This window comes from Vulpes vulpes, chromosome 6 (assembly GCF_048418805.1).
Source record: "Vulpes vulpes isolate BD-2025 chromosome 6, VulVul3, whole genome shotgun sequence".
Taxonomy (NCBI): Eukaryota; Metazoa; Chordata; class Mammalia; order Carnivora; family Canidae; genus Vulpes; species Vulpes vulpes.
In genome coordinates this window covers 87,535,467-87,562,025 of record NC_132785.1, presented here as the reverse complement: position 1 = coordinate 87,562,025, position 26,559 = coordinate 87,535,467, and the positions used below count along the sequence as shown (strand labels likewise).

The 26,559-nt window shown below is 35.7% G+C and overlaps 1 protein-coding gene across 1 annotated transcript in view; it reads left to right on the top strand.

Annotated features, from left to right (window-relative positions):
* The first annotated feature begins 1,428 nt into the window (after positions 1 to 1,428).
* The window catches only part of NEMF (nuclear export mediator factor), a 48,551-nt gene continuing 23,420 nt past the window's right edge, over positions 1,429 to 26,559 (top strand). The window contains exons 1-16 of the mRNA XM_026000743.2: positions 1,429 to 1,783; positions 2,612 to 2,680; positions 2,819 to 2,921; positions 5,783 to 5,908; positions 11,991 to 12,139; positions 13,118 to 13,185; positions 14,166 to 14,252; positions 16,112 to 16,185; positions 17,485 to 17,555; positions 17,634 to 17,709; positions 18,071 to 18,133; positions 19,550 to 19,627; positions 19,771 to 19,979; positions 20,473 to 20,664; positions 20,984 to 21,047; positions 23,071 to 23,159. Coding sequence (XP_025856528.1) covers positions 1,725 to 1,783; positions 2,612 to 2,680; positions 2,819 to 2,921; positions 5,783 to 5,908; positions 11,991 to 12,139; positions 13,118 to 13,185; positions 14,166 to 14,252; positions 16,112 to 16,185; positions 17,485 to 17,555; positions 17,634 to 17,709; positions 18,071 to 18,133; positions 19,550 to 19,627; positions 19,771 to 19,979; positions 20,473 to 20,664; positions 20,984 to 21,047; positions 23,071 to 23,159 — 1,577 coding nt within the window. The 5' untranslated portion in view covers positions 1,429 to 1,724. The remainder of the gene's footprint in view (positions 1,784 to 2,611; positions 2,681 to 2,818; positions 2,922 to 5,782; positions 5,909 to 11,990; positions 12,140 to 13,117; positions 13,186 to 14,165; positions 14,253 to 16,111; positions 16,186 to 17,484; positions 17,556 to 17,633; positions 17,710 to 18,070; positions 18,134 to 19,549; positions 19,628 to 19,770; positions 19,980 to 20,472; positions 20,665 to 20,983; positions 21,048 to 23,070; positions 23,160 to 26,559) is intronic.

Sequence of the window (26,559 nt, the reverse complement as noted above, 5' to 3'; positions counted from 1 at the left end):
CCCCCTTAGGTATTTTCTTGAATTTTCTTTCTGATGCCCACTTTCCTTGAGAAAGCAGAAGTAATGTATGAATTAGTTGATAGGCAGCTGTACACTGTATAACTTAAATCACTATTCCTGCTGCTATTCCTTTGGCCTAGTGCCCTAAGTTGGGAGTTTTACTATGAGTACTTCAGGTTTTGTTTTTAAGGAAACGCCTGAGTGTTGTCCTTTTCAACGTGGAGTTTTACTCGGATGCTTTTATGGAAGATATTTAGGCAATATTTTGGGAATGCCTTCAGAGCTAACATAATAACCTTAGTACTGTTTATGTCCGGTGGGACCTCTTTTTTTTTTTTTTTTTTTTTTTGCAGTTAGGACCACAGATAGCTGTCTCCCACTTTCCTAAACTCTCCAAATGGTTTATTTTACATTTTGAGCTATTCTGCATGGTTCACTGTGCCCTACGATGCAGCAATGAACGCTGTCTGCCCTGTGTCCTATGGCAGCCCGCACCTTAGCATCTACAAACAGTCGCCTTCTGCCGGTGGGAATTCTGACGACTCGCGGCTGGCAGACTGGAGAATCCTCCCAAAGCTCAGGATCCTCGCCGGGCGCGGTGGCGCGCGCCTGTAGTCCCAGCTACTCGGGAGGCTGAGGCAGGAGGATCGCTTGAGCCCAGGAGTTCTGGGCTGTAGTGCGCTATGCCGATCGGGTGTCCGCACTAAGTTCGGCATCAATATGGTGACCTCCCGGGAGCGGGGGACCACCAGGTTGCCTAAGGAGGGGTGAACCGGCCCAGGTCGGAAACGGAGCAGGTCAAAACTCCCGTGCTGATCAGTAGTGGGATCGCGCCTGTGAATAGCCACTGCACTCCAGCCTGGGCAACATAGCGAGACCCCGTCTCTTTTGAGTTCTCACCTTGAAAGTATCCTTTACTCTCAGAGTATATATTGAACACAACGAAAAGGGGCATCCTTCTACTTTTGCACGGCAGTTTTCCTACTACCTTGTGAATCCCCCATGGTGGGGCAGTCTTCTCTTATTCTGTCCTACTTTTTGATTATCTAGCGGAACACCTGAATATTCAGGTTGCCAAGAGTTTATGGAGTCCCTGTTGTATGCCAGGTACTACGCTGAGGCAAGGGATGCCATGATCAAGGTCAGATGAGAATCCTACTGAACATCGCAAAATACTCCTCTGCGAGCGGGGCCCATCAGAACAGGAACTCCTTTTTGAGCGTTGCTTCACCTTTATTGTTGAGGGTAATTGTAGGGCGAATGAGACAGTTCCGCTTCGTCACATTTCAAAACCTACTCGTCCAAGTTAACCAAGTGGAGAGGGGTTCTTACCCTTGCAGACCGAGCCCTACCGCCCATCCAGGGGAAATCCTCCCAGTACGCGCCTCATAAATTTTTACCACCAGCAGGGGTCGCTAGGGAGTCGGTCTTGAATCCCGGGACGCAAGAGGGAAAGGGTAGCCTGTCAGCTTTTCAGGAAGAAATGCAGTTTCAAGAGACTAGTTTGGATCTATTGCGAATTGTTTTGGTATAACGAAAAGCCTGATGACGGCGACTTGATAGTTCAAAGCTTTGGAAAAGTGACGCAAAGACGTTCGCCTCGAGGAATATTGGGTCTTCTGCGCGGCCGTAGATTTCGGCCAAGTGCGCCTGCGCGTTAGAGTAGCGGCGTTGAGTCAGGCAGTCAGTGGGGAAAACTGCGGTAGCGACCCTCAGACCTCGCCATGAAGACTCGTTTTAGCACCATTGACCTCCGCGCGATACTCGCGGAGCTGAATGCCAGGTACTGAGCGATAGGTGACCAGGCTCGTGCGGGGGATGCAGAAGCCAGAGGCCGGTGCCCCAAGGTTGAAGAAAGACCAGCCTGATGTTTCCCCTTCATCCCCCCAGTGCTCTTCTGCGGACCTGGCTATAGGCCTGGGTGGGCGAGTGCGTGACATCTTTCCCGAGGCCCTCAGGACACCTGGGGGAGCCCAGCGTCCGCGTGCCCCACACCCTGCTCTCGCGGGCTGCTTGTGTCACCAGGTCTTGTGTCAGGCTTTGGCGGGGCCCTCACCGAGCGCTTGCCTTGTTGGCCTGAGTTGCCCGGGTCTGGCAGCAAACGTTGAGTAGAACACGAGACACCGGGTGGACGCCGGGATGCTCCAGTAGTCTTTTGCCTCGGGGGGTTTCCAGGCCGGAGGCCTGATTTCTTTGACACTCTTCCTTACTTCTGGGAGAGGGAATATCTGCATTTTAGCTGCAAGTAACAGATTCTAGTCTGGTTTCTATTAAGCATTAGTGTGATTTTTGCCATTTTGCCGTCTTTTTTTTTTTCTTTTGTAATAAAGTGTATTGGATTTTTCTATGTTTCCTTAAATATTGGGTCATTTCAAGGACGAAGGGCATTGCATGGTTTTCCTAGGGCTGGTATACAACGTTAGTTCTTAAAAAGTTAAAATTAAGTTTTGGGTGGAATGCCTGATGGCCTTCAGACTGATGATCCCCGGTTGACTCCATATCCTTAGAGTTGAAGATCCCCTCTTTCGAAGGCTCTGCTTCCGCCTGCCGCTTTAAATTCTGTGAAGTTTTGTATTTCAAATGTTGTTACATGTTTCCTTTCTCTTCGCAGCTTAATAGGAATGAGAGTAAACAATGTTTATGATGTGGATAATAAGACCTATCTTATTCGTCTTCAAAAGTAAGAGCATTTTACAGGCTTGTTTTACCTTTGGTAATTAAATATGAGATTGTTAATTTATTTTACTTGCACTTTTAGTCTGTTTTACTGAGCGTTGACAAATGCCCTAAAGAAAAATTTAACTTTTTTCTTCTACAGGCCAGACTTTAAAGCTACACTTTTACTTGAATCTGGCATACGAATTCACACAACAGAATTTGAGTGGCCTAAGAATATGATGCCCTCTAGTTTTGCCATGAAGGTAACTTTAAGTTATACTTGAAGCTAAATTTTAAGGCCCTGATATTGGTCACTAACGATTTAAGTTTTAAAATGTTTGGTTTTCCTTCACTGTTATGAATAAAGTAGAGATAAAATAGAGTAGTTGATAGATAATGGGATGAATACAGTAGCTGTTTATTGACTTCTCCCTGTTACCCTTCACACCCCATTGTGCTCCAAATCTTTCTGTTCCCACAGTCACTACTCTAGTTTAAGCTTTTATAACTTTCCCTTACAGTTCCTTAATTACAGTGTATTTCTTGTTATCAAAACAATTGTGTTAGGCCAAGGTGAATTTTTCTAAGGCCTTATTTTCATCATTTTCTCACCTTTTTATGATTCTCTAATTTCTGAATCCATATCCTATATCCTGTTATTCTGGCTTTCTATGATGTGCCCCACCCCCTCCTTCCTACTTTTCTGCAGCTCACCTTTGAGCTACTGATCTGTATTTTGTTGAAATACTCAGTGACGTTAGTTTGTTACCAGTCATATTTTACTTTTCACTTCTCTCTGCTTTTGTTTTTTCTATTAAAACTGAGATTCTGCATTTGTGGACGTGTTACCTATCCATTAGTTGACATAACAGATACTCTAAAAGATTATGTGGTACAGAGGAAAGACATTAGAATCAAATATACCTAACTTTGAATTAATGATTTTGCAGCTAAATAATTTGATAACCCAGAAAAGTTACTTAACCTCTTGAAACTTAGTTTATTTAAATGTAAAATGTGGATTATACATCCCTCATGGGGTTATTGGTGAGGATTAATTGAAGTAACATGTAAAGCACCTAACACAATGCCTGACACATATTAGGGCTCCATATGTATTAATTTCCTTCTTCCTCTCCTCCTCACTTTCCTTCAGAAATTTATTTGTTTTGGCATTGTGTTATTTCATTAGAGGCTTTACAGAGAAGAATCTTATCCCCAGCAACTTAGAATCTGTTTTGGATTACAAGTTAGGTAAGTGTTTCCCAAATCACAAGGCCTGTCACAAAATTATCAAACTCTTAAAAGTTTAATATACTTAATAATAACCCCAAATGGTTCTTTTGGGAATTATCCTTAATAATGGTGACACCTGGTGTTTGTATAGCACTTTTCAAAATAAGTGGATAATGTTTATTTTAAGTTGTTTAATATATCTGTGAATATGAAGAACAGTTATTTCAGTTTTACAGATCATGTAACAGATGATAAGTTATATGATACTGGGATAAAAATCCCCAAATCAGGCTACACCAATAGGAAGCTAAACACTCTAAAAAGAGAATTTTATGAGTTAGGTGTATATATTAATCTGAATGTATAGAGAGATACTCTCCAATGGAGCAAAAAATGTTAAACAGATTATAAATAATTTAAAATAAAGAACTGCTACTGTTATATGGCACAGTCATGCTCAGTTTGTGGTAAGTCACAGAGATTGTTCCTCATTCTCATATTTGGTGATGCCAGTTAATACTTTATGGCACTGACAGTTTTCATCAAGTTGGTAATAGGGAAATAAAATAAGCACAACGTATGTGCTGTATGCCCATCGGTGCTCATGATAAATACTCTTCCCTTTTCTCCATTCCATGGTGTGAATTTCTAGTTCCTTTCAAGTATGCCTTTTATCTCCATTTTGAACTTTTTCTTGAATAAAAATACTACTAGGGGGCTCTGGAAGGATTGTGATTTTCCCCTGGGGATTTAAAAAAAAAATAGCCCTATAGGTAGGTCACTGTTTAAATCAAAATCATTATAGACCACTCATAAATCAGAACTATTGAATATAGGAAAGGGAGACTGTTAGCAGTTTGAAAATTGTTATTATATCTGCCTGAATATATAAGTACATAAAATGAGAATTTTAGTCAATTTAAACTATCAAATCTGGAGAAGTCTTGGTTGTGAAAGAGATGGCATTCTAAGAGTGATTGTGTATTTCTTTTTTTTTTTAAAGGTGACTTTATATTAACTTCTCTGCCAAATTTGTCTTGAATTTAAGTCTTGAAAGCATTCTGTCTTACTGGTTGTGACTAAGAGCTCTTTCAAACTCAAGAATTAGAAAGAATTGGAAGATTTTTAGGCACTACAGAGTAGTCTTGTTTTTGACCCATGTTATACTTAAATATTTGTACTAAAGGGTGTACATAGACTAAAGTAATAGGTGTTTACCAAGTAATTTGTATTTGGATATAAAAATGTTAATTTTAGTTTGATTGCTAATAAGAACATCATAACTAGGGATAAGAAGAATGGGATTTGATAAGGAATGAGAGTTAATACATTTGGTTTTGAGCTAGGTTGATCAAAAGCTTTGGAGACAGTACCAGAAAAATTCTGTCTCGGTTGTATTACTAAATTTGTGGGAATAGAAGGTAATTGGGTGTATATAGAGGACTAACTTATAGAATACCAATAAGCTCATGGTTCAGAATTTGTATTTGAAATGGAAGATTAGTGGAAACCACCAATTAATTTTGAACACAAAGGAAATTGGAGACACTTAAAAGATGGGACTAGAAAGAGGCTTAATAAAAAGGTTATAGTTTTGAGTGAGGTCATAGGGTAAGAAAAAGGGACTTACTGGTATAAATAACAAAGTAAATTTCTCTATAGGTATGTTATTGTCTTCTTAAAAAAGTATAAAATACTATTTCAGAGTTAGCAGTCAGTCCTCTCAATAAAGTGTTTTTCCTTTGATTATCATCCACAAGCTTTTGTTTACTACTTTTTAAGTGTTATTCTTGATGGTAATAAAAAGAGGAAAATTATTTACAAACCACTATCAAATGATTAGGAATTCACTTCTACATAAATACCTTTTTCTTCTGTTTTTTACTAGTGCCGAAAACATTTGAAGAGTCGACGATTGGTCAGTGCAAAACAGCTTGGTGTGGATAGAATTGTAGATTTTCAATTTGGAAGTGATGAAGCTGCTTATCACTTAATCATTGAGCTCTATGATAGGGTAAGTAAATTTTGGAGATGAGATGACGGATAATTTATCTTTAAGTATTTGTGTAATAGTGTACTGTAAAACATGGACAGGGAATGTTCTATCCTTTCCCTGCAGGCAACAGCAGCTGCAGCCCATTTGAAATTGATTTTTATTTGTGGTCTCAGGTAGTGGTCAATTAAAATTTGTATGATAACCTCTTTTAAAAGTTTTTTTTTTTAAACTTTTTTGTTTTGAAATGATTATAGATTCATAGGAAGTTGCAAAGATAGGTCAGTGTCCCTCAGTTGTTACATTTTACATAATTATAGTACAATATCAAAATCAGGAAATTGATTTTGGTACAATGTATGCATCTAGTTCTGTGCATTTTCCCACCTTTGTAGATCCATGTAACCACCACTGCAATTAAGTTGTAGGATTTTCCATTACCACAGAGATCTTCTTGGTGATACACCTTTATGATATTACCTATCCACCCCTCTTCCTCCCACCATCCCTACCTCTTGACACTGCCAACCTGTTCTGTCTCTATAATTTTGTCATTGTATTGAGTCTTCAACAAAGAATCAGTTACAGAACTTTGGTGGAAAGGACATATCAGATACTTTTAAATAGGAGTTGATCGACTCCTGTGATGCAGCCTGTGGTCCGTTTTTATAAAGCCTATGAGCTTAAGAATGGTTTTTATGTTTTAAAAGGGCTCTTTAAAAAGTGCAACTGAGACCATATGTGGCCACAAATGCTAAAATATTTATTGTCTTACCTTTTACAGAGTTAGCTTTGTAGAAAAGTTTGCTGACCCTGCTCTAATACAATAGACTCATATTATTTGAGCTAATAACTGCTTAGGTATATGCCAAAATGTATCAGGGGACTAATTTAGCATTTATAAGACTTACTTTAATCTAGGAGCAGATGCTTTCATGAAAATCAAGTGCCAACTTGTGATCTAGGATGATCAGAATTAATCACACGGGACTTAATAAACTGGAGAGAATCTAAGTGTGGTTAATTTTTTTTTCAGAATATTGTTGGTGTTATTTTTATGATGAATGTTTTATGGTAGTGTATGATAAAGCCATTTACCTTTCTCTTGATCTTTAGTAGTCTATACCACTGCAAATGGAAGTGATATATTCTTTAAATGGTAACTTGCTATCATTGATCCCTTAGAATTTAGGAACAAATATCTTCTACTGAGTTTTTTTTGTTTGTTTGATTTTTTTTTACTATTAATGGCAATGTGTATATTTACATAGGTTTGATAAGAATTTGTCCTTTCTTTTACCAAGATAAAATTAGACAAATTGTGCAACTAAAGTCAAACCTTGGTTATCATATTTGAGAATAAGTCTCATTTAAGTAGGATGATAAGCTCATCATTAAGGAACAAAGGTTATGTTTTGTATGCAGAAGCAATGTCTACAAATTCCTCTTGAGAAACTGGTTTTCTACCTATTTTATGGATCCTAGCCTGTTGGTAGTAAGGAAGGTCACATCTGTAGGTTTTAATAACTTTAAAGAGGAATTTAGGGATCCCTGGGTGGCGCAGCAGTTTGGCGCCTGCCTTTGGCCCAGGGCACGATCCTGGAGACCCCGGATCGAATCCCGCGTCAGGCTCCCGGTGCATGGAGCCTGCTTCTCCCTCTGCCTGTGTCTCTGCCTCTCTCTCTCTCTCTGTGTGTGTGACTATCATAAATAAATAAAGTTTTTTAAAAAATAAAAAATAAAGAGGAATTTACCTGTTTTATAGGTATGCTACAGACACAATGAATAGTGTTTTTTTGTTTGTTTGTTTGATTTGGTTTCATAGCTTTGAATTAGAAGCAAAGACTAATTTTCTTTTGGGATAACAGAAACTTTCAAAAATAAAATCCCAGATTTCTTGTGAATTCTCCAGGCAGCAGTACTTATTATGGCTTTAGTAATTGCTTAATACCTTGTGGCTCTAGACTTGCTGACTATAGTACAAGGAGATTTGTTTATGTTAATTAACATTTCTTGCTGTATACCTGTGTAAATAAATCAGGCCAAGATGCAGTAGCTTATGTGTGTATACATTTGTCATCAGTAATTTTAGATATTACGCTCATGAAAGGGAACTGTAAAAATATATATATATCAAAATTTGGAAAGAGGCAAAAGGGACAAAATGTCATTTTAGTATCCTGCCAACTGCTATCTAACAGGTACTCCTGGGGATTATTTTCTATTTTAAGGATGTATATCTCTTTGATTTGCTATTTACTATTGATTAGGTTTTTTAACAACTCTAGAAAGGTAGATTTTTAACTTGTAGAAAACTGCGAGCAATACAAATAATTCATGCCTCGTACAATGAAAATAGTTGCATTCAGTAGAGATTAAAATTGAATCTGTCCAGAGAAAAGATATCTCCAAAGGTTAGTCTTATCTTACTGCCCTGAATTGGCAATCTTATACAATCATTCTCTCAGTCACTCCAAATATTTCACTTATTTCATTTCTCTTACAACCAGTTTTACCATCTAGTTGGTTTTCTTATGAAATTGTTTACAGTTACAAAAATAGTATATTGTCTTGTGTCAACCATTGTCTCTATTAAAATCAATGTCAGCTCTTTTGAAGGTAATCTGGCCTTTTTATCTAGATGCTTTACATTTTTTTCTCTTCCTGTTTGGTTTTCAGTTTTGCTGTGGTGTGCTCAGTTGAGTTTTTATTTGTAATTATCTTTTGGGAGTTAATAGTGCTTCTAGAACTGAGTTGATGTTTTTCATCAGTTTTGGGAAATTCAGCCATATTTTCTTTGACCTATCTTCCTATTCACTAATTTTATTGCTATCAGACAAGAATCATTTGGAATTGCTTTCAGTGTCTGTTTTTATAGTCTGTTGTTTCTTTTGATTTTAATTATATTGTCTTCTCACATGCCTAATTATTGTATTGTGTGCCAAGCATTGAGTAGGAAAAACAATAATTATATTGTGAGATCTGGAATGATGTTGTCTTCCTTTAAAGAAAATTGCTTTTGACAAGTGGTTAAGGGTACAAATAACCCCACTCTAATCAAGCATTGAATTGGTTAGAAGCTGGGCCTCGAAAGACTGGTATATTTCTGGTTTGCCTCATCCCCTGTGATGTAGCCTTTATTACTCACTATTCAGAGCTAGACCTCCCTCCCTTCCCAACTCACCTTTCACTTGGACTCTGAACTCTAGTTTTTATTCCCCTTAGTTGTCCTGTAAGTCTATCAAAATTTATGCTCAGCTTCTCAGCCCATCAGCTGCTTCTTAACTCTTGGACAAATGATCCTAGGGGAAAATTAGCCCTAAGTGTGGGACTCATCTTTCTGAGTTTTCTTCTCCTAGGTTTTGGTTCTGTTTACTGTCTTGCTTGCATTTTTTTTTTCTTAAAAAATGAGTTTTGTATATTTTGTCCAGTTTTTCTATTTCTCAGTAGGACAGTGGTTGGAATTACCTAGACTACCATTTAAATTAAACATGTTTATATAAGTAGTACGTTAATACATTTTCAGTATACACAGAAGTACATAGAATTAAAATGGAGGGTCTTACCACTCCTAGCCTAAACCATTTCCTCATCTCAAGGTAACCACTGTTATGATTGTTGTTCTCTTTATGGTCTCCTTCCCTCTCCTCACCATCATCCAAAAAAACCCTTTTTTTTTTTTTTCATTTGGAGGGGAAAATCTCTAGAATGTAACTAATTGCAGGCATGCTTAGGTTTTATTCAGTACGCATGCATTCTGAGTTTAATCTTATACCAGATATGGGCCTTTGCATTTTTTTTTCTTTTTCAGTTTTTTTTTTTTTTTTTAAGATTTATTTATTTGAGAGAGAAAATGCATGCGGGCGGAAGTTGGGTGGATGGGAGAGGGGCAGAGGGAGAGAGAGAATCCCAAGCAGACTCTACTACCTGAGCCAGAGCCAGAGGCAGGAATGACCTGAGATCAAGACCTGAGCTGAAATGAAAAGTCACACACTTAACCAACTAAGCCACCCAGGCACCCCTTTTCTTTTTCAATTTAATTTAGACCTAGATGATACTTAAAATTTTTTTCCATATGATGACTTTGTGTATCTTTAGTATGATTTTTTAAAAGTCTAAACAGCCTTTTTATTTTGTAATAGTTTTAGATTTATAATAGATTTAGATTTTGTGATTTTAGGTTTATAGAAAAGTTGCAAAGATAATACAGAAAGTTCTTGTATATCCTTCATTTAGTTTATAGTAACATTAACATCTCACATCTTATATAATCACAGTCCATGTGTCAAAACCAAGAAATTAACATTGACACATTACTATTAAACTGTAGACTCTTCAGATTTCACCAGTTTTTCTAGTACTAATCCCTTTTCTGTTCTGGGATTCAATCCAGGATACCCCATTGCATTTAGGGCCTTTCTATTTTGAAGGGTTTGAGCAATTGGCATGCATACTGCGAGATTTCAGACATCCAGTTATTGATGAGTTGGAAATAGATATTAAGGATTTTGTACATGGGAATATGTGCTTGGGAATTTTCAGTAGTCACTGTGGTATCTAAGAGAGGTAGGCTTACAGTGGATCTTGAAGATTGCTCTCTTGTCTCTTTATACCAGGGTTTGATCTCCCAGCCTTCAGGTCTGGAATTTTGATGTATTGGTTTATCTAGATTAGATCAGACCTTAGGTAAAGAGGTGATTGCTGCTCAAATTCATTTAAGAAAGTCAGTTTATTGAGATGCCCAGGTGGCTCAGTGGTTGAGCGTCTGTCTTTGGCTCAGGGCACGATCCCAGGGTCCTGGGATCAAGTCCCACATTGGGTTCCCCACAGGGAACCTGTTTCTCCCTCTGCCTGTGTCTTTGCCTATCTCTCTCTCTGTATCTCTCATGAATAAATAAATAAAATCTTGAAAGTTTATTAATTTGTAATAAAGTTCCAGTAAAGAGACTCTGGAAAAAGTAAGTTAAGATCAGAAAATAGTTTGTTAAGTATATCAGAGTCAAACACAGTTTATTTCCCAAAGTATGTTTCTTAGATACCACCTGCCATAGCTAATAGGTGTACCTAGAAATATGGGTCCCATAACCATTAAAGTTTGAGGACCTTTGAGAATAAAGTAAGATTTTTAAAAAAATTCTTTAACTCTAGGACTTATCAATACCTTTATTTATTTATTTTTTAAGATTTTTAAACATCTCCTAGAGATGGAGATTTGTGATTTAAAATTTATAACTTACTTGATCACAGAATTCTTTTTTTATGGGGTTAGGGGAAACCATTTTACAGAATAGTTTTGGGAAACTTGATCTAAGGAAAAAAAACACTTCAGGGAAGTAACTGCTTTACTGGAATTTTCCAGATGTTCTTGATATCTGCACATTTTAATTTAACAAACATTTACTGAGCACCTTCTTTGTGTCAGGCTCTGTGGCCAGGTCTGTTTTCCAAATCACATATTCCTGAACTAGATGCTATAATGGACAGTTTTCCAAAGCTCCCAGCTTTCTTTCTCCAGTTAACTTTTGTGTTAAGTTAAATGCATGAATACTTTGAAGTCAGAACTTTTAGCAGTAGGTATTACTCTTTCAACACCTGATAACTTCTGGTTATCTGTATCTCTAATCAAGGTGAATGGTGACCCCCATCTACTGAAGCCACTTATCTTGCAACCTATCATCCCCAGCCTGAGTTTGAGTCTACTTTCACTTTTTTTCATAAAAGTGAAAATCCATTTCAAATTTCTTTTGGTTAGTGAAAACAGGTACTAGTGTAGGTCTTTTATGAAAAAGAAGTTTTGAAAACTGGGGGATAATTGTATTGTGCTTCTATGAGTGACTTTTATAGAACCATTAGACAATGAGTTTAAAGTTGGTTTATATTCCTTCATTATGTTTCAAATCTGGGGTCCTTTATTTGCTCATCTTATTTCAGAGTCTGTGCTGGGCAAATGCGAAGAGCAGTGTTTAGATGTGACTCAAATGGGTTTTGTTCATAACTTCATTTTTGTAGCCTTAAGTTTTTAAGAGACTACATTTTCTCACTTTTTAAGAAGTTTCAAGAATGATTTGGGAAAAGCAGTAAGTCATATTTTATTCTATTACAGGGAAACATTGTTCTTACAGATTATGAGTACCTAATTTTGAATATCCTAAGATTTCGAACTGATGAGTCAGATGATGTTAAATTTGCTGTTCGTGAACGCTATCCAGTTGATCATGCTAGAGCTGCTGAGCCTTTGCTTACCTTGGAAAGGTAACATATTTGTTTATAAGTTCACTTCATATTGTATTAGAAGATAAAACAGGTCATATGTCGATAGAAAGAAAATAACAGAATATTTTATTTACTTGCATACAGTAACTAAATTTGGACTGCTTGAACTACATAAATGTGCATGTAATCAGTTAAGCTTCATTTGCAAGTAGCAAAAGTATATCTTTTTAATCTAAGTCTGGTGTTAATTCAGATGTTTATGATTTCTTGGTAAAGTGAGGGGACTTACTAGCTCTTCTGTGAGAAGACAGCTAGCTATCTTGGGCAGAGTGCAAATGGAAATGGTTTAGCTAGGAAAAGGGAGTACTGTGGGATAAGGTGCTAATTGTAGTTGTACTCTTTTAGCTGAAAGGTTTTGCTGGCTAATAGCTATAGCAGAGGTTCTGAAAATGTAGCATGCATCACATTCACCTGGAAGGCTTGATAAAACATAGATTACTGCTCCTGCTTCCAGAATCTGATTCAGCAGATATGGTATAGGCCCAGGAATTTACATTTCTACCAAGTTCTCAGGTTATGTTGATGCTGCTGATCTGGGGACCAGAGTGGCCCACAGCATTGTTAAGAATTCTTATTAGATGCATAGTTAAGTAAAACTGTTCCAAGTATTAAGACATATCACCAGGCCCTATAGACGTTTACCTGTTACATAAAGACATCACTTTCCTGTCATAGATGAGCATGATGACAAGCAATATGACTTAGTTGAGAAAGTATTGATTTTTCTTAGAAAACTTGGTTTTGGGTGCCACTCTGCTGCTAGGAACCTATTACCCTTGGATAAATTACTTTTACAACCCATTTTCTTACATACAAAGTGAAGTTATCCCTCTTGTATTTTAGAGTATAGTGAAGATCAGGCAATTTGATGCATATGAAAGTATTGTGAATATGAATTTTGCTGTAAGATTTGTTAAATATAAGTTAGTAAGAGGTGTGTCAATTTTGTTTTCACAGATTGACTGAAATAATAGCCGGTGCACCTAAGGGCGAACTACTGAAGAGAGTTCTTAACCCATTACTTCGTGAGTAATCCTAAATAGAGCAGTGAAGTGTTTGCAAGAAAATGTAGTTTTCAGGAATATATTTAAATCTTTTATAACTCAGGAGAATATTAGAACAACTTAATAATATAGAAAAGAGTTGAAGATTATCTTCTGAGTAAGAGTTTATTTTTAAGGAAAGAGAAAGTTGTTATACCACATAAAGTTTGACCTTTATCCAATAACTTTTATTTAAGAGCAATACAGTTATGTAAACAATAGTATGTTATCTATCACTTTAGTGCCACTGTAGTATTCTGAGAAATGTTTTTTTCACTTGAATCTTTGGTTTAATAACCATTTAGAATATGTTTGTTTGTTTGTTTGTTTTTTAACTGGTGGGTTTTGGGGCATCCCAGAATCTGCCAGGTACTTTTGATCAGGATGAAGATAATCCAGTAAACTTGAGAAATCATCATTCATCCCTGTAAAGAATCTTGAGAGGACATACGAGCAGGGAGATATCCTCAATTACTGAGCATTAGGGAGTTACTTATCCTCTCATGAAATTCGAAGGCATTAAAAAATTATCTTTACAACTTTCTAACTATTAGTATAGCACAGATAAATTTGTAAGTTTGGACTTTTTAATAATATACTCTATTAACATGGTGTGTTGCATTAACCAGTTTTTGAAGGTTAAAACAATCCTTCATTTCTGATTTATAGTCCTTTATATGTGGCTCAATTCCATTAAATTTCTATAACTTATACACTGACTTCTACGATTGTATTGTAGCCTTTAAAAAACCTTAAATTTTTATAAGTACTTGAATTGTTATTTCTAATATCATTTCAAAATAAGTAAACTAAAAAAAATAAAATCTTAAAAAGCAAAATAAGTAAATTGTTTTCACTGGCTACTGTTAGTAGATATTCATATTGGGGTATATATTTTGGATGTATTTTGAATGTTAAATTTTATAGTAAATACTAAAAAATGATACCTTCTGCTTTTATAGCCTATGGACCAGCTCTCATTGAACACTGTCTTATAGAAAATGGATTCTCTGGCAATGTCAAAGTGGATGAAAAATTTGAAAGCAAAGGTATGCCTGCATGCTACAAGATTTGTCCACTTTCATTTATTTCCTTTTTTAAAGACTACGAAAATTAATTCTGGGAAAATAATAAAAGTGAGCAGGTAGTTGTAAACTTAAAAACATTGACCTATGAATGTTCTATCCATATGATATTCTTGGCTTCCTGCTCTAATGTGGCACTTTTTTCTTTTTTTTTTAATTTTTAAGACATTTTATTTATTCAAGAGAGTGGACATGAGCTAGGGGTAGGGCAGAGGCAGAAGAAGAAGCAGACTCCCCGCTGAGCAGGGAGCCCACGTGAGACTTGACCCCAGGGTCCTGATCCCAGGGTTCTGGGATCATTACCTGTGCTAAAGGCAGATGCTTAACCAACTGAACCACCCAGGCACCCCTCCAATGTGGCATATGATCCCTAGTTAATTCACAGTTCAGTCTCTACCTTATTACCTATCAACCTTAGAATATTCTCTCTTCCTCTCTCTAAATATTTGAAGTGGTTACCAAACTTGATAGTCTCTGGTATAGGCTTGAAGGAGTTGAATTATTCACCTTCTGACTAGGAAGTTGGAGTGCTTTTAGAAATAGCATTATTCATGCATTTTAATTCTGTAAGAACTGTAGGGTAGATTTATGATGCTTTTGTAATTACTTAAGGGAACCTAACTAAATTGACAGATTAAGATAATAAAAAATTAGAGGAAATATAAGGGAAATGGAAGACTTAGTCTTTGACAAATTTATCTGCAGATTCTCATGTAAAATTTTAAAGAAATCATTCTTCATGTTTATATTTTAGGATTATATATAATTTACGGTTTAGGGAGAGTAATTTTTATGCTATAAATGTTTTTATGTTTAAAAATACAACTTAAAAAATAAAAATAAAAATGTAACTTAAATGTTTTAGTGAGTGATTTAGTATTTGAAATACTAATTTAGTGCAGTCCTGATCAAAATGGCAACAGGTGGTATTGTCTTTGTGATTGTAGTGTTTTGTTTCAAATCTGATATTCTTATGGAATAAAAGCAAGTGAAAATATTCAGAAAAGTCTGGAAAAGAATGGTAATGATGGAGAATATAACCCTTTAATAGTTAAAATATATTAAGAACCTAATAGTAAGTTTTTGAAGAAACAGAAAATAAAGAATTCAGAAACACACTCAAGTACATATGGGAATATAGTGTATGAACAAAGTACCTTTAAGATCATGAGAAGAAAAATAACATGAGAGTAAAATTTTTTTTTTTTTTTTTTTTTTAATTTTATTTATTTATGATAGTCACAGAGAGAGAGAGGCAGAGACACAGGCAGAGGGAGAAGCAGGCTCCATGCACCGGGAGCCCGATGTGGGATTCGATCCTGGCTCTCCAGGATCGCGCTGTGGGCCAAAGGCAGGCGCCAAACCGCTGCGCCACCCAGGGATCCCTGTTTGGTTTTTTTTTTTGTTGTTTTTTTTTTTATTTTATTTAGAGAGTAAAATGTTATTGAGATCACAAGCTGGCCAAAAAAGATTCTTTTTTTTTTTTTTTAACTTTTTTTTATTCATGAGAGACATAGAGAGAAAGGCAGAGACATAGGCAGAGGGAGAAGCAGGCTCCCCATGGGGAACCTGATGTGGGACTCGATCCCAGTACCCTGGGATCAGGACCTGAGCCAAAGGCAGATGCTTAACCACCAAGCCACCCAGGCGCCCCCCCAAAAATATTCTTACTTACGCGTACTGATTATAAACTTGAAATAACTATATCTAATTTTCTTGAACATTTTTTACCGTTTCATCAGCACTTTTCTGTTTTCTACATGGTTGTTTAATAGTAGTTGACACTTGATTGACACTCCTTTTTCCCATTTTTATTCTATTAGATATTGAAAAAGTGCTTATCTGTCTGCAGAAAGCAGAAGACTATATGAAAACAACATCCAACTTCAGTGGAAAGGTAGCACCACATATACTTATTGTATATTGCTATGGTTTTATTTATTTAAATTTTCAGAATTTGAAGTTCATTTAAGGATTACTACATGTAAGTTTTTTGTTGTAATTTGGAAATTCAACATCGGTAATATTGTAGGTAATTTAATTTTTTTTCATTGGTGTGGGGGTTATAATTTTTCCTGTTTCTTTTTTTGAAAGTACCAGTCATATCATTATTGGTATACCAGAGAGTTGAGGGATTTGAAAATCTATCCTCTTAGGGTGATTTTTAGATAGAGAAGCGCGTTTTAATTTACTAGCACTTTTTTAAAAGTTGGTGATTTACATCACTCTATTTTTAATTTTTTTTCCAGTTCTTTAAAAAAATTAAATTAGCCAACATAGAACATCATTAGTTTCAGAGGTAGAGTTTAGTGATTCATCAGTTGCATATAACACCCAGTGCTCATTACATCACATGCCCTTCTTAAAGCCTGTCACCTAGGTACCCCATCCCCACACACACCTCTCCTCCAGCAACCTTCAGTTTCTTTCCCATAGTTAAGTTTAAGTCTCTCATGGTTTGCTCTCTCTCTGATTTCTTCCCATTCTTCTACATCACTCTAATAGGTAAACATCCTCTGTATCTCATACTTTCTTTTTCTTCCCTGTTTGAAGTATAACTTTATTTATAACAGAAGTACAGAAAAAGTTATGATTACTTAAATTCAGTGCAAATATACCTGCCCCATTTTTTAAATGAGTGAAAATTTTCTACTTTCTCATACTTTCTTTTTCTCCCTGTTCGAAGTATAACTTTATTTATAACAGAAGTTCCGAAAAAATTATGATTACTTAAATTCAGTGCAAATATACCTGCCCCATTTTTTAAATGAGTGAAAATTTCCTACCAAGTGAATCTAAGACTTTTTCTGCTGGAAGTAAAGTGCTTTTGGTTTTTTTAAGTTGAAGAACATCTAAAAATGGAAAGAAAAAAAGCATAGTGCACCTGTATAATCTCACCACTTTATTAAATCACTAGTTTTCATTTTCTTTATTCCTTATTTTTTCTTGTCCATATGAAAAAAACAGTATTCTTTAATAATACATAGCCTAGAAATGCCATTTGAGAATTGATACAATCAATAAATAAATGCAGTAGATTATTTAAACCTGGAATACTTTTATAAGTTAAATTAATAAGATTTGTATCGGTCATGGAAAGTAAATCTGTTAACTATGAAGAGAAAGAGTTTTATTTTATTGATTGATTGATTGATTGATTGATTTAAGAAAGAGTTTTAATATTGGATTTTTGTAGGGATACATCATTCAGAAAAGAGAAGTAAAACCAAGCTTGGAAGTAGATAAACCAACTGAAGACATACTCACGTAAGCATGTAGGCATGAGTCAATTTGCTTTGGATGTTTTTTATTGTTCTTGAATGATATAATAAATATGTTTTGCAGGTATGAGGAATTTCATCCTTTCTTGTTTTCTCAACATTCACAATGTCCGTATATAGAATTTGAATCATTTGACAAGGTGGGTTTTCCAGTTCTGCATTTTGACCAGTTAGCATGTATGAGGTATTAAATTAATACTAACTTGCTTTGATTGATAAATTGAAAATATTTTTGTTTTACAATCAGTGAATCTGAGCATTAAAGATTAATGCATTTTATTTTAAGATGAAGAATCAAAGATTTGAACTTAATTTGATTCTGGTTGTTTAGCTATATAATACATTTACTAAGAATCTGTTCAAGTTCTTTGAGTAGTATTATAAAACAAAATGGACTCTAAAATTCTGTGTGTGTAAGTTGAAGTAAAGACCACATTTTTGTTTTTGTTTTTTTTTTAAACTAGTTACTATCTTTTTCTTTTTTTTCTTTTTTAAAATAAGGCTGTGGATGAATTTTATTCCAAGATAGAAGGTCAGAAAATAGATTTAAAAGCTTTACAACAGGTATGGTATTGCTAAAAGCATTTATATTAAAACAACTAGCCTTAGTGTGGTTTGCTGTGTAGATGATGCTTTTATTATAGGGATGGGCAGCCTTTCAGAATTAGTATGGGAATGCCATTATCCCTTGGTTTATTGATAAAGGTCCAGGAGAGGTCTCATTGTTCAAAAGGATTCCCTCATTTGTTCCATCAGTATGTTAGATACTCTCTAAAATGGAAAATACAGTGGGAAGATAAGGCCTGGTACTTTTTCCCTAGTGTTTGTGCTATTACAGGAACCCAAAGCTTCTCAGACTTTGCTGTTAAGGGAATATTGTTCCAAGGAGATTTTTAAATAGGCCAACAGAGAGGGAGATGTTCTCTCTGTACAGTCATATTTGTTTATCATTAAACTGCTGCTTTTTTTCAAGTGGGCTTTCCACCTCTACAGGAGAGTTGAGTATGCTCTGTTTCCCCAGCACATATGACCATGCTTTTGGAGCACTGCTGTAGAACACTTTCAGAAATTAGCCACAGTCACTATTAATTTGAAGGGGATTTTATTTTTCAAAAAATATTAATTAAGTCTTAAAATATGTGTGCAAGAATTTGAAATTATGTGAATCCCTGCCCCGTGTTGTAAAAAATTAACAGCACAATTTCAAAGCAGATGGGTTGGATGAATTAAATAGTGTGACTGCCACATGGTGGCAGCACATGAACTAGTAAACAGATATTTAGTGGGAACATTGAATTGCATGTTTTTATGTGCATCAGAATATCTATGAATTATTTTAGTGATCACTGTGCGTTCTTTTAATAGTCACCATTCTTATAATTCAGATCTTTTAAATATTACATCCAGCATTCAGTAACTAATTGATGATGCTATTACTAATGTTAGAAAATTTGCTCCAAATCAATAACCTTGAAGGTATAAATGATATATAATAAAATGCTATATAGAAGGTAAATTAACTACCATGAGCCTTTGTGGGTTTAATTTAGGAAAAAGAGTACTCTGTAGAAATGATGCTGAGAAAATTAAAAGCAGCAACAAAATAAAAGGCTATTTTGGTAATTTATGTTAAGAATGCATTTCCCCAAAAGCACTTTTACGTGATAGGAAGACAAGGTCTTGAATTCTGCCTGCTTGAATAATGCGAGGGCATTAGGGGCATATATTGCATAGGATGTAACCTGTAATCAAAATACCTTCCTGTATAGGGAATGAGAGGTAGGTAGTCGGGAGAGGTAATTTGAGAGCATGAAACACTTTGGGGTAGGACAGACCTGGGAGGCTGACTATGGAAACCTTAGCTAGTGAGGTGATAACATTGAGAGGGTTGAAGTGGAAGTGGGGTAGTGACATAAGAGGGAAAAGTTGCAAGAGGCAGGAGAAATCTAATTTTCAAAAAATCTGTTTTGCCTACAAAAGGAAAAACAAGCATTGAAGAAATTAGATAATGTCCGGAAGGATCATGAAAACCGATTAGAAGCTCTTCAGCAGGCTCAGGTATTATGTTTAGCGTTTTCAAATTTCAAAAATGGTAACTTTAAATATAACACTACATGTTAACTAAGTGGAATTAAAATAAAGACTAAAAGAATGGTAACTTTAACTAGCATTATAGTAAACATTTTTGTTTATTTCTTAAGGAAATAGACAAACTTAAAGGAGAGCTCATAGAAATGAACCTACAGATAGTTGACAGAGCCATTCAGGTTGTTCGAAGTGCTTTAGCCAACCAGATAGATTGGACAGAAATCGGATTAATTGTGAAAGAAGCCCAGGCTCAAGGAGACCCTGTTGCAAATGCAATTAAAGAATTAAAACTACAAACAAATCATGTTACAATGCTACTAAGGTAAGTTGATTCTTAGTTAAGCAGTTCATGTTTGTTTTTATTTTGTTATTTAATTGTTAACTGTATTCATTTAAAAAATTTTCTCTTTTATTTGTAAATTTACCCTCAGAGATACAGGAAAAAATAATTTACATTAGATAATGCAACTATTGATTTAATTTCTTTAAGATTTTATTTATTTAGAGAGAGAGTGCAAGCACTGGCATGAGTGCACATGGGGCAGGTGGGGGCAGAGTGGGAGAGAGAGAGAGAAGATCCCAAGCAGGCTCCATGCTGTGTGGACCCCAACATGGGCCTCGATCTCATGACCCTAAGATCATGACCTGAACCAGAAACAAGAGTTGGACACTTAACTGACTGTGCCACCCAGGTGCCCCATAATAATGCACCTATTTAAATACAGTAAACAATCTATGATGTCACTGAGGAAAAAAATTGAAAAAAAATGTGATGTCATTGACATTAGTGAAATACTATTGAATATTTTTAATAGAAATCCATACTTGTTATCAGAGGAGGAAGATGACGATGTTGATGGTGACATCAGTGTTGAGAAAAATGAAACCGAACTACCAAAAGGAAAAAAGAAAAAGCAAAAGAATAAACAGCTGCAGAAGCCTCAGAAAAATAGGCCATTACTTGTTGATGTTGATCTCAGCTTGTCAGCATATGCCAATGCCAAAAAGTAAGTGTTAAATTTAAGTATGAATTGTAGGTAAAATATTACCTGCAATAAACCAATTAAAATATTAAAGATAATATTTGTGTGTTTGTGTGTATATATATATATATATACACATATTACGTATATATGTGCTTTTGGGTGAAAACACTTTTTAAATCTTTTTGTAGTACATTATACAACTTTGTTTTCATAGAGAACATAAAACTGCATCATGCACAAAATTTGTTCCATATGATTTGAGAATCTAAAATTAGAAATAACATAAGAAAGCTAAAGAATAAAGATTTTACTTATAATTAAGAGAAACATATTTTTTTAGATACTATGATCACAAGAGGTATGCTGCTAAGAAAACACAAAAGACTGTTGAAGCTGCTGAAAAGGTACTTAATATTTCTTAGAGTGAATGTAAATTGTTTTTTTTGCTTTCACTTAATGGCCTTAATTATTTCTTCTGTTTAAGTGAGGTTTTCTAATTCAGATATATCTTTCAAATTTAATTTTGCTTTAAATATATGTGTGCCAGTATTTATTTTCTTCCCCAAACCTCCTTCCCAATCTTGCCCGTCTCAGTAAATAGCACCTTCCTTTTTCCCTTTGCTTGGGTTAAAAATGTTGGGCTCATCCTAGACTCTTCCCTCTTAAACCATTTCCAGTCCATCATCAGTATATCATAGCTTTCCTATAGAGTGTAACCAGAATCTGGCCACTACTCATTAGTTGAGGCCCCCATCATCTCTGTTTACATGGATTGTAACAGTCGCTTCTTCCTGGGTCTCTCTCCTACCCTTTTCCCCCTGCAGTCTGTTCTTCATGCAGCAGCCTTAATGATCCTTTTAAATAAAAAATGAGGTTATTTCTTTCTGTTCAAAATCCAGTTGCTTCCCATCTTACTCAAGCATCTGACTCTTGGTTTTGGCTCAGGTCATGATCTCAAGGTCATGAGATCGAGCCCTGTGTTGAGCTCCACGCTCAGCACAGAGTCTGCGTGGGTTTCTCTCCCTCTCCTTCTGCTCCCCACCCCGCCCCCACCTGCCATCTCTCACAAATAAATAAAGAGAGAGTGAATTCAAAGCCCTTCTCTTGCCCTATAAGGTCCTACATGATCCACTCCCCTCCCATCTAATCACCTGCATTCCTCTTGCTATACTCTTTCCAGCTACACTGCGATCTTAGCTGTTCCAGCAATAGGGACCTGTGGTGCCTCCTCAGGGCATTTGTGCTTGCTGCTCTTTCTACTGAGATTGTTCTTCCCTCAAAATTTCCATGGTTTGATCCCTCCATTCATTGGCCTATCTCCTAAAATAAGACTTTACAAGAGAAGCCTTTCTTGACCACTCTTACCGAAAATAGTACTACCCTCAGGCACTCTCTTTGCTTTATTTTTCTTCTTAAAAAATACCCTTTCCAACATGTTTTTCTGTCTTCTCTCTAGAATGTAGATTGTATGAAAGTAGGATCTTTGTTTTGTTTATTGCTTTGTCCCAGCCCCTAGAATTATTGCCTGGGACATAGTAACATATAATATCTGTTAAATAAGTGGCCTTTATGACTTGGCCCTCTATCTGCCTCTCCATTCTCGTTTCTTGACATTTTTCCTTGTTGTGATCACTACTTTCTGATCAAGGTGTCCTTTTCTTTTTGCTTACAGGGCTCTTCTTCCTGTTTTTGTCTTGATAATTCCATTACCCTTCCGACTTCAGCCTAAATGTCATTTCCTCAGAAATACCTTCTTTGACCATAAAGTTATAAATTAGGTTATCCTTGTATACTCTCACGGCATCCATAGATACACTTAACATACATTTATTTGAATTAATATATTTTATATCTTCTCCTAGACCCCTTGGTGGAGTGGGGGTGAGAACTTTGTTTTGTTCACTTGTGTGTCCCAGCATCTAGTCCAGAACCTATTATGTGATAGATACTCAGTATCTGGTAAACAGATGATACTTTCTGTAATTTGTAGGTCTTAAAATATTTGTGTGTGGTAAATCTTTGACTTAAATTATTTTAATATTTAAGGCAAAAATCTTTTCTTCATTAATTTCATGTGGGTATGGAGTATGTGTGTAATTGGTGCAATTTTGTGACATTTAAAAATGATTTCTTGCCCTACCATTTACTTGTTACTTTATATTTTACTTTTTTAGAGAGAACGTGTACACTCCTGTGCCCACGGGGTTGGGGGGAGGTGGGGCAGAGAGAGAGGGAGAAAGAATATTAAGCAAGCTCCATGCTCAGCATCGAGCCCAATGTGGGGCTTCATCTCACGACCCCTGAGATCATGACCTGAGCTAAAATTGAGAGTCAGATGCTTAACCAACTGAACCACCCATGTGGCCCTTCATGTTATTTAACTGTGTTCTCAACAAATTATTTAAAAACTTTTCTTCTTATGAATAGGCATTTAAATCAGCAGAAAAGAAAACAAAGCAAACCTTAAAAGAAGTCCAAACAGTTACCTCTATTCAGAAAGCAAGAAAAGTGTATTGGTAAGTGTTATACCTTTTAAAAATAGTTTTTAAAGATTTTATTTACTTATTTGAGAGAGAGAGCATGAGAGACAGCATGAGCTGGGGGAGAGGCAGAGACTCCCTGATGAGCAGGGAGCTCCATGCAGTCAATGCCAGGACTCCAGGATCATGACGTGAGCTGAAGGCAGATGCTTAACATACTGAGCCACGCAGGAGCCCCTAGAAATAGTTTTTTGTTTTTATTAAAATTATACATGCACATTGTTTAGAAAATCCAGCACTTCTATAAAGCTTGTTACAAACACCAGTAGCCCTTAAATATTTTACCCCTACTCTTATTGCCTTCTCTCCATAGAAACTATTTTTTAGCTCTTTTAGCTAATTACTTTTGGTATATACCTACTTTTCTCTTACTAATATGTTTATATTGCTGCTGCTTAATTTTTCTATTTTATAATCTATTAATGACTTCCCACTGTGCAAGGTGAAGATTTTATTATTTCCACTTGTGCTCCATTACACACATATATACCACTCAGCCTCTCAACAAAAGTATAGCATAATTTGTCACAGTTGATATTCAGCATTAATATTATATTAATATTTTAATTGTTATATGACTCATAACTGAGTCATATAACATTAGTTTCTTTTCCTTCCCTGCTTAGCTTTTTGTCTTCCCTAAAGGTGATAATTGTCATTTCATTTACCTTCCTCTTCCAAGTGCGTTCAGACACATTGGAATTCAATCAGTTTCATCTTGCAGAAGTCTCTCCTGAGCTTTTTGACCTACTTTGTTCTAGATCAGTTACTCTTAACATCTTAAGATCTCCTTTTAGTCTTATCCCAGAAGTTCGTTTTACCCTCTCTGTGTTGGATTCTCTGTCCCTGGATCTCATACTTCCTTTTCCTTTCTGTGTGCTCTAGAGGCTGCATGAGAAGGTGTATATAAGATGTAAAGTTTTTGAGGTCCTCAATATATAAAAATTATTTTTATATGTATTTTTACATTTTTTCCCTTATGCCTAATTGGCTGGCTGGGTATAGAATTCTAGTTTAAAAATCTTTTCTTCAGACTTTGAAAGTCATTGTTCATTGTATTAACTTTCAGATTTGATCTCCAAAAGTCTGATGTCATTTTGATAGTTTTTATTTTATTGAAAATTTGTTTCTGCCTTTCTCTAAACCTGTAGATCTGTGAAGATGTTGTAATCTATTATGCTGGATATTCTGTGAGTCTTTTTAATTTGGAAACCTGTAGTTCTGAGAAATTTTCTTAAATATTTCTTAGCTCTCTGTGGATTGTGTTTTTCTTTTTGGTTTTCTTTTTTTCTTTTTCTTTTGGAAGTCTTATTTATTAAATATGGGACCCTTTGGATGGTCCTCCAGTTTTCTTGCATTTTCTGTTTTTCAGCTCTTTATGTTCTATATCCTGAGAGATTTCTTTATCTTGCAGTTCTTCCCCTGAATTTTTACATGTTTTATTTCTTCCTATCATGTTTTTAATTTTCATCTACTTTTGGTTTTTTATTAATTTCCTGTTCCACTTTCTTTATACTAAGAGTAGTTTTGATGTATTAATTTTATTTAAAAGTGTTCTTTTCTCGTAGGTCTTCTCTAAGGTTTTTGGGTTTTGATTCTGTTTTGTTTTATTTGTTGGGTCTGTCTTCAGTTTTTGTAAAAGACTTTTATTAATGTCTGATAATCCTGAATTGTCTGTTCATGTTTTATTGTAGAGTATAAAATGATTATTGGAAGTTCTCTGTGGGTAGTTGGGCTTATAAAATGATGTACATGGGCCATTTTATATGGAACTATTAATGTCTTTAGCTTTTTGACTCTTCAGCTGGTCTCGTTCTTCAGGAAACATTTTTTTCCCCCTGCTTGGAAAGTGAAGACCTGGCTATAATTTTGGAAGCCCGGTGAGAATAATAGACTGGGGAGGCTTAGTATCCAGTAATTCATACATGTACTTTAATTGCCTTATTTTACATGTTACCTCTACTTATAACTGCTACTTTTCCCTTAACTTCTGGCCTTCTGTTAGGATGTGGAAGAGGGAGCAGCTTACTACTATGTTCAGCGCTAAAAAGATCTAGGGAGGTAACTGCTTCTTGATCTGATTTTCGACCAGTTCTCCTGTTTTTAACCCCATCTTAAACTATTTCTAGCAGCATGTTGTGCTGCTGTTTTAAGCTTTTTATGGGTTACACAGTGGAGATTGATTTGTTTCTTGGCTTTTTCCTTTGTCAGCCTATATTTCAGCTTCTTGACTTCCTTCACTTGTCCATTGATTTTTCTATTTCTTAAAATGTTGTTGCATTTTTCTTCTTTCTTTTTCCTTTCTTTGTTTTCCTCACATTTCTGTTGATGAGTAGGATTTTCATTCCTCATAATGTTCTTCATAGGTACTGGTTTCAATAAAACAGATTGGGAAGTGTTCCTTTATCAGTTGTTCGTGGGTATTTGACAAAATTCCACCTCTGAAGCTAACTAGTCTTGAAGTTTTCTTTATGGGCAATTTTTCACTATAGATTCAAATTCTTTAGTAGATACAAGGACAACTCAGATTGTCTAATTTTGGTTGATAGTATTTCCTAAGACTTTGTCTATTTCTAAAGTTTGGAATGTACTGGCATAAAGTTTTAATATTCCTCTTAACTTTTTAACACCTGTAACATCTTTAATATCCCCTCCCTTTTCATTTATGTATTTATGTATGTATGTATGTATTTATTTTAAAGATTTTATTTATTCATGAGAGACACAGAGAGAGAGAGAGGCAGAAACATAGGCAGAGGGAGAAGCAGGCTCCCCACAGTGAGCCCCATACGGGACTCAATCCCAGGACCCTGAGATCACAGCTTGAGCCAAAGGCTCAACCATTGAGCCACCCAGGCTCCCCTCCCCTTTCATTTATGATAGTTGTCATTGTGCCATCTCTTTTTCTTGATTAGTCTGACCAGAGGATTTTCACTTGTGTTAACCTTTCAAGAACCAGTTTTGACTGTTGATCTCCTATGTTATGTATGTGCTCTCTATTTTATTTTCCTCTTTCTACTTTTCACTGAAATTCATTTGCATTTCCCTTTCTGATTTCTTAAGGTGGAAACTTAGTGCATTGATTTTTTTTTTTCTCCCAGCCTCTTTTCTTTTCTAATATGTATTTCAGGGAGTAAATTTCCTTCTAAGCCTGGCTTTAACTATATCTAAAAAGTTTTGTGGGACACCTGGGTGGCTCAGTGGTTGAACATCTGCCTTCAGCTCAGGGTGTAATTCCAGGGTCTGGGATGAAGACCCACATCAGGTTCCTTGCAGGGAGCCTGTTCTCCCTCTGCCTATGTCTCTGCCTCTTTTTCTGTGACTCTCCTGAATAAATAAATAAAAATCCTTAAAAAATAAAAATAAAAAGTTTTAT